General features: G+C 41.1%; 1 protein-coding gene across 3 annotated transcripts in view; it reads right to left on the bottom strand.

Moving 5' to 3' along the window:
* The window catches only part of ENPP1 (ectonucleotide pyrophosphatase/phosphodiesterase 1), a 78,658-nt gene extending 64,777 nt beyond the window's left edge, over positions 1-13,881 (bottom strand). For all 3 annotated transcript variants that reach the window (XM_053592637.1, XM_053592638.1, XM_053592639.1), the window contains exon 1: positions 13,631-13,881. In XM_053592637.1, the coding sequence (XP_053448612.1) occupies positions 13,631-13,870 (240 nt within the window). In that variant the 5' untranslated portion in view covers positions 13,871-13,881. The remainder of the gene's footprint in view (positions 1-13,630) is intronic.
* Positions 13,882-16,030: the final 2,149 nt, after the last annotated feature.

Below are 16,030 nucleotides of genomic sequence, written 5' to 3'. Positions count from 1 at the left end.
ATGAACATTTACATTATTATGAGCTAAAGAACTATAAAAGTGTTTGTTTAAAAAAACTCTGGTATGGGCGGCGCCTTTGGCTCAAGGAGTAGGGCACAGGTCCCATATGCCGGAGGTGGTGGGTTCAAACCTAGCCCCCGCCAAAAACCAAAAAAATAAAAAAATGTTTAAAAAAGGATAAAAAAAACCTCTGGTATCACAATCTTTATGTGCTATTCAATAAAAGTTTTCAAGATGATAAAATGTTCCATATATCTGTGCCATCCGTATGGGGGCAAGGAGCCACATGCCATTGCCAAGCGCTGAAACTGTGGCTAGTACGATTAAGAAACTGAATATTAAACTTTCTATAACTGTAACTAATTTAAAATTTTAAATAGCAACAGGTAACTAGTTGTTATCATTTTGGACTAAACATGTGTTAAGAATTTAAAATGTAATAGAAGGGAAAAAAGAATTACAAATGGTAAAAATAAAACGATAAGATGTTGTCCTTCTACACCTCCCCTCTGGGCTCCCTTTAATTTGTTTCTGCCACTAAAGCTAAAATGATGTAAATCAGATCTTGCCACTAAGACAAGAAATAACAAAACAAAACAAGCAGAAAAAGACTTCAATGATTTCCAATTGTTCTTAAAACAAAACCCGAGGCTTGGCCCCTGTAGCTCAGTGGTTATGGCACCAGCCACACACACCAAGGCTGGTGGGTTCAAACCCGGCCTGGGCCAGCGAAACAACAATGACAACTGCAACAAAAAAATAGCCGGGCTTTATGGTGGGCACCTGTAGTCCCAGCTACTTGAGAGGCTGAGGCAAGAGAATTGCTTAAGCCCAAGAGTTTGAGGTTGCTGTGAGCTGTGATGCCACAGCACTCTACCCAGGGTGACACAGTGAGACTCTTATCTCAAAAAAGAAAAAAAAAATCCCTAAGGAGATCTGCCAGGCCCCACACAGAGCTGACCCTGACAGAGCTGTCCTCTTGTCCCTCATTACATACCACTCAGCTCTGCACACCAGCCATCTTGGCTGTCTCCCAGGTCTTACACCTTACACCTTCTCAGACCTCCATGATTAGGACACTTCTCACTACTCTCCCTCTCAGCCATGTGCCTAGCTTCTAGATTCCACTGGAGATATTCTTTTGTGATTCTTTGATAAAAATCTGATCCCCTGGGGATGGACCATGAGAACAAAGAGTACATCTTCCTTTTTAACATTTGGTCCCCAGACTCCTGCCCAAGACTGTGTGCACAGTCTGAACACAAATACAGTAGAACCTCCATAACTGACCATCTCCGTACACTGACCACCTCCTCCTCCGTACACTGACCTAATTTTCACAGACCAGACATGCACCAGATGTACATATCAGTACACTAGGCCTAGCTCCTTATGTTGACACCTCCCTGTGTTGACCAGTTTGTTGCAGTCTCTTGGGTGGCCCTACTGTATTTGCTAAAGTAACTTACAAGCCATAACAATAACCATAGTAAACCCTAATCTATCATCTACTATCTACCAAGCACTCTCGCTTTTATAATTATATATATATAATTATAATTAGTTTATAATTCATTCGTCTAACCCTAAAAACAAACCTACAAGGTAACTATCATTATCTCTATTTATAGGCATAATATAGAAACTAAGACACAGAAAAGTGAAGAGATTTGTTCAAGGATGCACAGCCATTACTGGCAGAGACAGGATTACACTCCAGCATTCTGGCCCTTAATCACTACACTGTATGGCCTCTATAAGATTAAGTGGCAATGGAGTGGCTCTGGGACAGGAAAAATTGGGCCAAAGAGTGTCTAAGGAATGTTTCATGCAAGACAATGCACAGAGTTGGATCTTGGGGAGTAGCTGGGAGAAGGGAGTAGCTGGCAGAAAAAAAATCCCTCCTGGGGTAGAAAACCAATAGAATCTGTACAAAGTATGTTTTGGCAACAGTCCAAGTCTGAGCTAACTGTCATGTGTGCTTCAGCAGCACTGGAACATTTGACAGAGAGATATGAGTCCCTTTTTGACTCTGCAAACTGGCGAAGTACCATAAGCAGAAACTGACTGAAAAAGACTTGAGCCCTTCAAACTCCTAACTCCAAGTTACGCATATAACAAATGTGTATGGACGTCCCACACAACATACGGAAGAACACTGCGACCCACTGAAGTGTGGGTGCCAGACGAGACTCACTCCCCAGCCAAGCAGTTGGCTACTTCCTCAGTCCAAGAATTGTGCCCATGAGAGATGAAGTGCTTAGTGTGAGGTTTGACAAATAGAAAATTCGATAAAGACATATAACAAACATTTACATTGCACTTACTATTAGCAAGGGTCTATTCTGAGTGGTTGACAAATATTAACTCAAATGACTATAGATATGTCACAAACCTTCACGACTGCTACAAATGGATAAAACTGTTCATAAATACTCCAACGATTCAGCTTGTTGCCTGAGTGATGAGAAATAATCCTAAAAAGGAGGCTGGGTTTAGGAGTATGCATTTTCCCAAGTACATCACAGCAGTCCCTGGAAATTTCTAAGTGGAAATTTAAGGTGGGGAAGTCATTGCTTTAGGAAAACTAATAATCTAACCATAAGAGAGAGACATGGGCAATGGAGATGAAACTGAGAAATGAATGAAACAAAACATACAAAAAATAAAAAAATTCTTGGGAACTGATCACGTCTAAAATATGAAGAGAGACAGTTTCAAAAACTTCCCACTGAACTAAGGTTACTAAAATAAAAATTTCAAAATCCTACTCACGAAAAGCACATTCAAAACTGTCTACCAATGGTAAAAATCTCATAAATAAAAAAAGGCAACAGAACAGTATATGTAATATGATTCCTTTTTTGCTACGTACATAGAAAAGTCTTGGAAGAAAAAACGCAAAATATTAAATAGCAAATAACAAGATGAAAACAACTTTTATTTTCTTAACCATTTTTTGTATTTGTTGAATTTTCAGTGTTTTCACAATAAGTGAAAAAATATTACAGCCTCCCCAAACTCCAGTGTGTCTCGTTAGCCCAGGAAGATCCTTCATGCTCACCTGTTTGTTTTCTTTGTCTCAGGATTTTTGTCCTGCACTGCCTATTATCCAAAGTCTGAAAAAAGAGTTGTTACTCTGTCACAACTGCAAGTGGAAATCCTGAACCACTGTAAAACGTTGCAATATACCCTGAGTTAGCCAGGTGAATTTCTTTAATTTCATACACTTTTCAGAGACCCTTGTCTTGCATGAAATATGCATATATATCGTCTTCTGCTTCATTCTCTTTTTTCTTTCCTCTTTTTATAGTTACTACCAAGGAAAGTCTTGAATGGATATTGGAAATACATAGTGAACATTTTTATAACCTTTTTAAGATGTTTCACTAAAAGGTATCTATTCCTTTTCCCCCATTTTTTCCTTCTATTCCTGAGCTCACTGATAATTTTACTTACAAAGGCTCAAGCCTCAACTCTCTCAAAATCGCAAGTAGAGTCTGAACATGAAGCTTTTGGGTCTCTGATACATGTATTTTATTCTTTTAACTATCTGCTTGGTCAGAGGTCTTAGGCCCTGTCCAACTGGACATGGACCAAATTTTGTCCTGTAATTTACTGCCCCCATCAGTCACCCTTACCACCTCTGTCAGAGTTAACTGTCCCTTACCACTCACTTATCTCCCTCCAAGCTCCCTCGTGAGTAGGTTAGTGCTCCATGATGTCAAAGGAGGCTTTCCTCCACAGCAGACCAGCTTCACTCAGATTACCAGAGTGCAGACTCTCACTCCTGGTCTCTGTTTTCTTCCCAGCTACATCTTTTACCTTGATGTAGTGTCTCTCCCCTTTTGACATCCGTTGTCTTTGATTCGTGGTCTTATCAGCTAAAGTCACATCGGGCCTGGCTATGATGGTCCCTTCCTTCTGTAACCACAGATATCCAATGTTCCTAAAGTCAGTGGCATCCTGAATCCTCCCCCGTAGAGAGAAATTACAAATATTTTCGAACTAGAAGAAACCCATCTAATGCAAACCTCTCGTATTATGGTTAAGGAAACTGAAAGTCAGAGAAGCAAAGTAATTATTCACAAGCCACCCAGCAAATAATTCTTGTGACTCAATTTTAGACTCTTCACATGATCCCCGTCTCTCAAGACCTTTGCTTGAATCATTCCATAAAAATCAATTTTCTTTTTCTTTGTAAGTTTCCAAGAGATGACAAATGTATAATTTCTTTTACATGTCAACATTCTTCACATTTACTTCTTTTGAGCTGATAAGGTATTTGAATAAATCATGTACAAATACTTGCAGATGGTACAGTTGTTTCATGCTTATTTCCCTAGTTAATCCAAAAGCAAATAAGACCAACATAGTCTATTCACAGTACTCCTAACTCACACCCTTCTTGCGTGAATATTTCAGTCCCTTGTTTTCTAGTCTCTCAGAGATATTAATCTTGATGATTCTAGGTGGCACTTGATAGGAAGCTAGTGTGTTTGGATGATGAAATATTATGGAATTAACTCTGGGCCATGGACATTTAACCTGATTCAAGACCACATGAAAAAGCCCTGGTACGAGATTCCTGTGTTTTGGCTTTGTATCAAGTATGTTGTTTATTGTTAAGATAGTATTGCAGCAGAAACTTTGAAGAAGAGATGAAAGGTGCGTTGAAGACTGAAACATACAGGATGTTCTGACAGGTGGATGGCTGAATTGGAAAAACATCTGCGTATATCAGCTAACAGCAAAGGCAAATGACTGGCACAGCTGGGTACAACAAAGAGTAATTAAAGGACAAACCAAAGCAGAGTAAGAAAAAGGCAATTAAAACACAGGCAGCAAATAAGCGCACTGGTAGGTTCCTGAAAGGCAAAACCTAAACACAGTTAGGGAAGTACGAGACTCTGCAGTGTTCTGTAGACACAGAAGCATGGGGGCTACCCTTATCAGGAGCCATCAAGGTCTAAGGAAGGAAAAGGGTCAAAAGCAACCAATCCAACCCAATGCAACCAGTTCAACTCAAGGCAACCATATCTGAGGTCACAGAGAAACATTCAGTTTTTCTGTTTTGTTTTACTTTTCTTTTTGAGACAGAGTCTCACTTTGTCACCGGTGGTAGGGTACCGTGGCGTCACAGCTCACAGCAACCTCAAACTCTTGGGCTTAAGCGATTCTCCTGCCTCAGCCTCCCAAGTAGCTGGGACCACAGGTGCCCACCACAACACCTGGCTATTTTTTGGTTGTAGTTGTCATTGTTGTTTGGTAGGCCCAGGCTGGATTCAAACCCACTCCAGTGGGTGTGGCTGGCGCCCTAACCGCTGAGCTACAGGCGCCGAGCCATTGTTTTACTTTTTTTAATCAATCATAGCACCTTGTATGAAGACAAAGGCACAGCAAGTGTTAATAATAATTCTCAGCTACAGAAATTCCAGTTCATGCCTTCTATACCACCTCATAGCCCCCTGGAATGCTGTTTGCTCAAATGTTAGTGAGCAGACAAATCTCCCAGGATTTGTGAAAATGCAGCCCTCCCTGGGTAGGTGTTGGGTGGGCCCCCAAATGCTCTATTTCATACAAGTTCTAAGGGTATGATGCTGATACGCTATAGTCTGCAGACCACAGTTTGGGTAGCAAGGATGTAAAGTGCTTTCTGAGAAAAGAAAAATAAAAAATTCAGTCACACTGAAATTTTTCAATTATAAAAAGAAAAGCCTTCCTTATTCAGGGTAAGAAAACTTATTGTCTATATTCAAATAGATAATAACAGTACCAGGATTTAAACCCAATTATGTCTGACTCCAAAACTATTTATCAAGATGAGATTAACAGAATTATTAATTTTTTGAGCTTAGAAAATCCCCCAAATTTCTCTGAGCCATGATTTCTTTTTTCATCTCTAACATAGGAATAGTGATACAGCGGTGGTTTGGACCAAACAAGATGGTAAATGTAGAAGCATTTTTAAATCTATAAAAGAATTTAAAGATACAATCATTGTAACCAGTTTAATCTCCTCTTTCCTGCCCCCTAGCTATGAAAATATTATTGAACGTATACCCTTCCTAAAAGCAAATATTCACAAAGCTTTCGGTCTTGTGAAGAAAAGTAAAACAAAACAGAAAAACTGAATGTTTCTCTGTGACCTCAGTTATGGTTGCTTTGAGTTGAACTGGTTGCATTGGGTTGGATTGGTTGCTTTTGACCCCTTTCCTTCCTTTGACTTTGGTGGCTCCTGATAAGGGTAGTCTATTATACCTATTATACTCCTAAAAATTACAGAGGACTTAAGAAGCCTTTTCAAGTAATTGTAGACATTCCTTTTTAAAACTACACCAAAATTCTATAAGTGGTAATTTCTTAAAAGCAAATTGCAACCTGAAATTTGAAATATAAATGAGAATTTCATACTGTTACATCAAAATCCATTAGTCTAGCTAGCACTTTGAATAGAACTTAAACCAATGCATAATTTTGTAATATCATCCACTGGTCCTTTGGAAAATATTGGTTTACTGCATTCTATCATTCTTCCAAATGTTGGCACATGTCATTAAAGAATATAAATATATATATGCCTTACTATCATCATCACTTTCATCAGAAAAGTTTTTAAGGACTGAGAAGCTCTGAAGCTCTCAACAGCACATGCAAGTTTTTCAAAATTCTATTTTTTGCTTGGAAGCTCAGATTTTATCATCATCACTAGCCATCCTCATTGATTTTCCTTGAGGCGACGAGCTAATATCATTCATTTCTGAGAAAAATGTGTGTCAAAATACCCAAGCCTGAATACCAACAATTTGTTCAGTTCCTTCAAATAAAAATAGTGTTCATAAATTTTTTAAAAATCAGGTAGTCGGCTTCCTACTTAATCACACAACCGCTTTTCCTCTAGAAGACAGCTCTTCAGTCTACAGCAGATATGCTATACGATTCCTTCCAACTGGGTCACCCAGAATACTAAAAAGATCGGCAATCTAGGTTTGAGATTTAATAAAATCTGCTTCATCAAGGACATTTTTAATGATTTATCTAAGACATTCATTAAAGAGAAAATGGCTTTTTTTTAATGATAAGTGTATGGCTACTGGCATAATTGGTGCCATTGCTTTTCTTTCTTCAAAGGCGCCAGGAGTTTTACCTGCCCTACTCTAATACCATCAACATGAAGTCAATTCAATGAAAGTGCAAATGATGTCTACTATTGCTGTTAAAAGAAATTTTACTTTGAGGTCCCCTGAAATATTCTTAGGGAACCCCTAGGGATCCACAGACCACACTTTGAGAACTGCAACCTTAAATATTTTAGCTGAAAGTTTGTTCGACTTGTGTTGTCTTTGGCTCATAAACATACTTACCCAAAATCACATAAGGGGATACTCTGGAGTAATCTGAGCCTCTATTTGGAAAAAACCTCATATTGACAGCTTTATTTATTTTGTGTCAACAATAACATCATAAAAAGCTACTGAGCTTCTTTTCAGTTCTCTTTCTCCATAAGAGACCACAGGCCCCAGGTGGTTGCTGATGCCAAAAAGCTTTCCAAGGGAAAGAAACCAGCTTTAGAATAACAAGCTACTTTCTCAAGAATATTCTCCTAAAAACCAAAATAGAGTGGACTTATGGGTCCCAAATCACACCTGTAATTGAATGGATGTTTGCAAATAAATTTGTGTAGTCCTAAAATATGATGAAAAAATGATGTATGCATAAATGAGACGCACTTGTGAAAATTCACTCCCTCCAAAGTGACTTTCTATCAGGACTCTCTGTGTTCCTATTCTAAAAATATGTGAAGAAGAAAACTCAAAAGATGAAACCCATTTCCCAAAAGTTTGCATACATTGGAAGCTCACAAAATACAAGATTATTGGCTAAATGCTAATATTAAAACTGCACTAATACTGGTTTCTACCCAGTGAAATTTAGTACTAAACGTATCCGGTAGGGGTGCCCAAGCTGGGGCTGCAGATTATGTGAGGACTTTTTTGCTTATCTGTGGTGTCGGATTATCATGCAAACTATGCACCAACCTTAGCTTTGCTCATCAGCTTTTATCAGTGTTTTTCATCACGTGTATTTAATATGTGACCCAACACAACTCATTGTCTTCCTTATGCGCAGCAGAGAAGAAAAAAGTTGGACACCCCTTTGGCATCACCACACTAGAAGTCTCTGAGGTTTTATTTACATATTGTTTATATGGAAGTGGACAAAGGAGAGATGGAAACCCAAAGGCAGACAGAGCTTGACAAATAGGATGTGACATCTAGTCATCACAGAGAAGGCAAATGAAAGGAATAGCATCAGCCATTACTCCACAATAAAAATCTGTAGTTAAAAATCCTTCTTGTTTTCATAGTCTGTTACTTACTAATAGCTTTTGCCTGTAAACTGAACCCCAAATGAAGTAAATAAACCAATTTCATCTCAATAACTTGAGGTGCTGGTTAAACAAAAAAAATGCAGATTTCTCGGCTCTACTCCAAATCTTCTAACTCGTAATCTCTGACACTGGCGCTCAGGACGCTGCCTTCAGATTCCCCGGGTGTTCTCTATCCACACTAATATCTGTGAAGTAGAAGTGAAGGTCACCGTACTGTCCTATTTCAGAGTTCTCGACATATTGAAGGGCAATTAAAAATATACAGGGAAATGATGGGCAAATGAACTGGGAGTACCATATTATAAATGATTATAATCGTCCAAACTTTTACCACCTACATTTCTACCAATGCTTCTTCTAAAAACTAAAAGGACAAGAAAATAAAGGAAAATACTACAGAATTTATCTTAACCGTCATAATTTAACCTCAGAAAACTATAAGACTCAGGAAATAGTATCTTCTAGTTAATAGTTAACTGAACATTCTGGTCACTTTTTTTGAAAACCCTTCTTAAATGGGTAACTACATTGTCTTTCCTTGGTAAACACATAACAGTTTTTATTCAATGCTAAAGGACTTTCATGTTGGGTCAGCAGTCCGAAGATCAGTGCTTGTTGCACAAGCACTTATGCTTAAAAGAGTAACGTATGTTCTGCTTGAGCTCATTTGCTAAAAGGTTTCTTGTTTATTTTTTGTTTGGAGGATGTTTCATAGTTGATGGAGGCATGTTTACTTTAACCAAACACAGATCTCTCATTACAAGTAGTATTCCAAAAGCTTATTTGTGCCTAGGTTGTTTGGAACTTAAAATGCCTCTTCCTCTAGCAAAAAAAAAAAAAAAAAAGTTATGAATAACGATTGAGCCTTCTGGTTTACCCAAAAAACTCATAATATAGACACAATTTATCCGCTGCCACTTAAAAATTACACAAATATTTTGTAATGGCATGCATCAAACTTGAAAAAATTTTGAATAAGAAAATATAGTCATTTGTCTTATATATTAACACCTGAGGGGAGAAAGTAGGTTGGAAAAAGATGAGAAGATGACTGACAAAAATTTCTGTAAATATTCTAAAAAGGTTAATGGCCACAGTTCTTGATTATACACAACACATCGGCGTCTCTCAACATGGCCACTAGAGATTCTCCCCAGAGTCATGATTAGGATCTGATGGGGGCAAGAGATGGCAAAACTGAGCGGCAGAGTTCACGGAACAAGTGAATAGAAAGGAAACGGGAAAAGTGCTGACAGGATGGCTGTGGAACCCTGAGAGAGAGCGCTTGGCAGGACACAGGTAGAGGCTATAAACAGTGTGAAACATACCAGAACATAACTAACGGCAGCAGGAAAGAAGCCACAGAGGCTCAGCGCCCATAGCACAGTGGTTGTGGCACCAGCCACATACACCAAGGCTGGTGGGTTCAAATCCGACCCAGACTCGCTAAACAACAACGACTGCAACCAAAAATAGCCAAGCATTGTGGTAGGAGGCTGAGGCAAGAGAATCGCTTAAGCCCAAGATTTTGAGGTTGTTGCAAGCTGTGACGCCACAGCACTCTACCAGGGTGACAAAGTGAGATGCTGTCTAAAAAAAAAAAAAAAGAAAGAAAGAAAAAAGAAAGCCATGGCAAGCAATGCTGAAGAAGAGAGTTGCCTATAAGTGTCATAAAGAATTGAGGGCATGACAGAAAAGTTACCAAAAGAGGTCTTAGTACATGTGAGGGAGACTCTCATTCGCACCTAGAGGATGGCCTTACTTACACATACCAGATGGGCACACTTTGGGTTTGTACCTGAGGAAATGCCCAGTGGCTAGACTTCTGATTCTGAATCCAAGTTATCACAGAGGCCTTCTTTGTTCTCTTAGACACATTGGCCTTATTTCACAACTTTTCACTACCTCTTCCATCCTTCTGTGCTGAAGTAAAGTGACATCCCCATTTTTATGTACCTCTGAATCTATACACCAATGTCTTCTCCATTTGGATTCCTGACCTTCACAGACCCTACAGGGCTATGGTTGTGTACTCGGTCTTCCTATCTTTTCCTTTTCCCAGTCAAAGTATGAAGTATGATTCAGGCTAACTACAAGTGCAGTGCATTTATTCAACCAACCAAAAGCTGACATTAAGTGCTGGGTACTATTTTAACCCTAGTAAACACAACAATCTTGCCAAATTCCTAGAAATCCTTTGTGCATTTTAATATAACATGTGAACCAATGGACACAAGAGACTAACTGGCCTCTAAGACGATTTGGTGAGTTTAAAATAAAACCCCCCATGATCATATCAATGTACACAGCTATGATTTAATAAAAAAAAAAAAAAGAAAAGAAAACCTAAATTGTGGGTACACACAGAGCTACGTCAATTCCAAGCAATGTCAATTCCAAGTCTGATTAAGAGCACAGAGTTACCTTATTCTTCATGCTGTATTCCAGAGATAAGACAATGAGGTTGCAAGGGAAGCTAACTAAATTAATGCCTTTTGCACCCAAATCTCAGGTAAGCAAGGCCAATTTCTGCCTCTTATAAAGGATGCTTTCATTGAAACATGAAAGTAGTTTTCAATAACTACCACCCATATACTAAACCCTTTATACAGAGAGAGATAGATACATTCATAGGTACAGGAGGTCATAAATGCACAAAAATACTGCCTTAGAAGAGCTAACCGCTAGCCAGGCGTTGTGGCGGGCGCCTGTAGTCCCAGCTACTTGGGAGGCTGAGGCAGGAGAATCGCCTAAGCCCAGGAGTTGGAGGTTGCTGTGAGCTGTGTGACACCAGGGCACTCTACCGAGGGCAATAAAGTGAAACTCGGTCTCTACCAAAAAAAAAAAGATAAGAAGAGCTAACCGGGGAAATATATTGCAATGTGATTGAAAATTACCTGTTGCTTTAAAACTATGCCAGAGAACAAGAAGGATATTTCAAATACATCTCTAAGTCCAACCTCCATGGAAGTCTACCCTACACTTCGGTTCAAAACATCAATTGGAAGCAAGGAAGGGCATCAAGTATTTAACATGCCTACCAAAGCATATAGGGAATAATTTTCTCTTCTGCTGTTTTCCTCAGTCTAGCTCAGTGCCTGGACATAAGCAGACCCGGAGCTCAGGGCCAGAAGCCTCTACAGCAGAGCTTTCTGGTCCACCCCCAGGATCAAACACTACACCAGGGAAAAGCCAGGGTAGGACAGGATGTTTCCTTCTTCATCCACTTTCACACACCTACATCACTTTACTTTATCTGAGAAAACTGCAGAAAAATGCAACAATCATGTTGCCCCTGGTTAATCATTACCCTACAAGGCAACTCTTGTGTTCATCCCACTAGATGAGAATTATGTAGCTGAGGATCACAATGGTGGCGTCTCCTAATCCCAACCCCAGGATACAATTAGTCCACTTCTTCAGCTTTATGAAAAGTGTATTGATGTTTAATTTGAAAAACAAAAACAATTCCATAATTGCAGCTTCTGTCTAGAAGACAAGTCCCCAAGCTCTTTGATGATAATTGCCAAGCTCCTTTTGGGGACTTTCCCTGTGGAAGCCCATCATTTGGGGAAGGTCTAGGGAAAGAAAGGTATTGAACTAGGGAAGAGAAAGAAGAATAAGTAAGAGGTTTCACTTTCAGCTGTCATTAAATAAGAGTTTCAACAACAAAGCAATGAGTTTGGTTATACTTATACATTAACATCCTATAGTATTTCATCAAAAGATGCAAGGTAAGAATTTTTTCCAATTCATGTTACAACAAAGGACTCCAGCTAATGGGAGAATGGGATATCCATGACAGTCCTACCTATCGGTGTTCTAATGTAGGATATTTCCATGCCAAATGCCCAGAGGTGTATCATCAGAGCATGATGGAATGCTATTTGATTAGCAGACTGCAGGTGTCAAAGATTAAAACGCTTGTTGTAATTGTTGATACCTATTGTGGATCTATAACTCAATGAACAGAAAAAAGTTACAAACCGAATTTAGCAAATGGAAAACCTTTCAAGACGTACTAGCATGTAGAAATGGTTTTACACTGGAGTTACATACAGATTCAACGTACAACTATTTAATACTTTATAGTGTGTGAATCTCTTATAGGTTTTAACTTAAGGTATTAAAAATTTTAAATAAAAATAAAATAATGAAGGTATGAATACTAAATAATTTAGATGATAATATTGTGAAAGCTAAAGCCTTTCATTAACAAAATCCAAAATTTTTTAAAAAGTGACTTAGAGACTAAAACTAAAAAAGTTCTCATCAATATTGTGTTATAGATCACAATGTTATATGATGCAAATGATCTACTTAGAGATGCAAACATCATGTCGTTTGAGACATTTGTTCTTTGAACCTTAGGCTTATTTATTTTGTGACACAGAGTCTCACTTTGTCACCCTAGGTAGAGTGCCATGGTGTCACGGCTCAGAGCAACCTCCAACTCCTGAGCTCAAGAGATCCTCTTGCCTCAGCCCCCCAAGTAGCTGGGACTACAGGCGCCCGCCACAATGCACGGCTATTTGTAGAGATGCGGTCTTGCTCCTGAGCTCAAGGGATGCACCCACCTCTGGCTCCCAGAGCGCTGGGATTACAGGTGTGAGCCACCGCGCCTACCCCGAACCTCGGGCTTATGTTTAAGTACTTAGGATATGATACCATCTCTTAAGTCTAGGAATGTGGTTCCTCAAAGTACTGTAAGAATCATAAACGTTTCTTCAGTCACATAATGAGGATATTGATGGAATTTCTGAACAGCTGCAAGGAAATTCCAAAACAGAGCCAAACAGAAAAAGTGTTCTCTAAAGCTCCAAATAAAACTTAAAAGAGCTCAGCTCAGTCTTTCCACCTGGAGTCGTCAATTAATCCAGGCAGAGAGGCACCCCAAATTGGGAAAACCCTGCTGATGCACTTCTTAAGACTAACCAACAACTTTCTGGTTTGGCCAGCCTTCCCTCCTAAGAAGCCTGGACTCTCTAGGGCAGGAGAGAGAAAAAAATATTTCTAAAGATGACAATGTTCAAGAGACTGTTTTCATAAGCATTTATCATTCAAGTAAGAGGGAACCATCCCGCTGGGATCCAGGTAAGAAGCGGCGGCGCCGGGTGCCCGCGAGGCCGCAGAGCAGAGCGCGCAGGCGGAGCAGCGTCCGAGGGCTGCCGGGCCGGGGAGCGGGAGCTCGGCGCCGCCCTCCCCGCCCTCTCCGGCGCGCGGCGGCCCCCGACCTACCAGCGAGAGCACTTTATAGGTGTTGGGGTCCTTGGCCGTGCGGGCGCGCGCCGCCTTCTCCAGCGGCTCTTCCCCCACGTCCATGGGGGCCAGCAGGGACGTGGCCGCCTGCGGATCCGCGGGCGTCTCGGCGGCGTGGCCGCGGCCCAGGTCACGGCCGTTCCCTGCCAGGCCCTCCCGAGGGCCACGCCCGCCCTCGCCGCCCCGGCTCCCGTCCCCCGCGCAGCCGTCCCTCTCCATCGTGGCCCCGGGCGCTCAGCCCCGCCGCCCCGCAGCGCCTTTAATAGGCTCCGCGCCGCGCCGCCCCGCCCCGCCGCCCGCGGTCAGACCCCTGACTCGGGGCCCTGCGCCCGGCGCTCCGAGTGACGGCTGAGCGACTCAACGCCCCGGATTATTTGGCTTCCTGTCTGATTTCGGGCACTCTGAGTGTTGGTTATTTTGGGTCCTGTACGTGGGCGTGTCTTGATCTCCCCCCTCCCACCCTTCCCCTGCCCGCGCCCGGGCCACCGTCAGAAGACTTGCAGGAATCGCCCTGAGTGGCCTCTCGGCGCGGGCAGAGCTGGAATTGCAGAGTGTGGTCTGCAGAGGGCATGAGATCATGGGGCCCCAAAATAGAGCGGGCAGGCGGAGAGGATGCGGCCGCCGATGCTGCCCCGCCAGCGGGAGTCGTGGGGCCGACCTGCGTGTTTCTGGATGTAAATGCAAATGATCCCTGGGCGAAGGAGACTTTGTCTCTGCCCGGTAAAAACAAGCAAAAAAATTCCCTCAAAGTCCTGTCACCCATTAGAGGTGTAAATGAGGGTACCCAGACACGACACCGCAGTGGAAAGGTTCAGTCCGGGTTTAATTGAAAGGGGGCGGGTAACCCGCCTCAGTAGTGCAAAGACAGCGTCTGCCCCCAAGGGCAGTTACAGACACCTATTTATTTGGGGCCACATGGGGTGGGCACATTCCACAGCTGGCCTGGAAAGTTGGGAGTCTTTTGGCGGGAACTGCTTGGGGGTGGGCTAGACAGATACTTTCTGTGTTTGTCTTAGGATGGGGGGGAGGGTTTGTGTGTGGCTGCTTACTATCCCCCAACAACACATTACGTGGGCCAACCTTAAAATACCTGGGTTTACATATGTTATACATACACATACATAAGGGATATTTAGTTTCCCACGGTTTTGTGTGGTTTCTGGAGTTTCGTTGGGCTATAGTTTTAATGTATTTATTTTAGTTCTTTTAGACTTTCTGTATGAAAAAGTTTCAGAGTGTCGTCAGATGGGAAAATGTTAACACAATCTGAAATACTCTGATAAGCTTTATGTTTGAACTAGGACATGTGGTGGGTCTTGTTCCATCTTCGGTCCTAGAACTCTAACCTTTATTTGCTCATCAGTTAGCAAATCCACAAGTCCCAGTGAAGTGTCTTGTCAAGGGCAAACCAGTCACTTTGCGCTGCTTTACCATTCCGGGGACTGACTTCAGAAACCACGAAAATTTGTACAAGCTGAAAATGATTAATTTTCAATTCATTCTGATTACACAAAATGAATATACAAAATGTTTAAAAATGAGAATGTAAGAATGAATGTTATTCCCCCTAAAAGAGTCAACTTGGGATGCTCTCCATTTATACTGACTCATCATTTATTCATTCGGTTAAGTAATGAATCCTTCAACCTAATCTTTTGGCCCTCAATTATGTATACCGTATGAAAAATGAATCAAAATGTATCTTTCTCTCAAATGGCCCTCAAATTTGGTGAAAGTGGGGGGATAGGACCAACTCGTAAACAAAAAATTAAAACCTATGAGAACTTAGTAGAAAGGACAATTGACATCTGGAAAAAGTAAAAGCCTTCCCTCAAAGCATTATTGAACTTTTGTTTTTAAAGTTACCTTTGAGTCAGCTCACAAACCACCCAAGAGAAACAGGTTCTCACTATTTCATACTCACGCATATTTTTTCACCCCAAACTTGGCTCTAAATTTTCCTTTGGCACTTTCCAAAAATCAAATTCAAGGACAAAGATTTACTCCACTGAGACTGGTCAAATGAGTGTCAAAAGTTCTGAAAACAACTCAGCAGAGACATTCCAAAGTGGCTTTGAACCTGAGAAAACAAGCAGAAGAAGTATACTGCCTGCATCCCAAGGCAACTAACCACTTTAAAGACTTCACCATTTGGAAAGGTCAGTGTACAGTCTTCAGGAACCATGAACGAGTGAGGCAGCTCCCTGTAGACAGCGCATAAGGTAAACCATGTACCTGCCTTGATAAAGGGCACAGTATATATTCAACGGGATTGTGGGTCTAATATGGACAGATGGTCAGATTTTTCAAGAGAAGCAGGAAATTTAGATGTTTGTGTGAACTCCCCAGATTGCTAAATGTTGTCTACAAAATTCAGAA

This window comes from Nycticebus coucang, chromosome 5 (assembly GCF_027406575.1).
Source record: "Nycticebus coucang isolate mNycCou1 chromosome 5, mNycCou1.pri, whole genome shotgun sequence".
NCBI lineage: Eukaryota > Metazoa > Chordata > Mammalia > Primates > Lorisidae > Nycticebus > Nycticebus coucang.
This window is presented reverse-complemented; position numbering and strand designations above follow the sequence as displayed.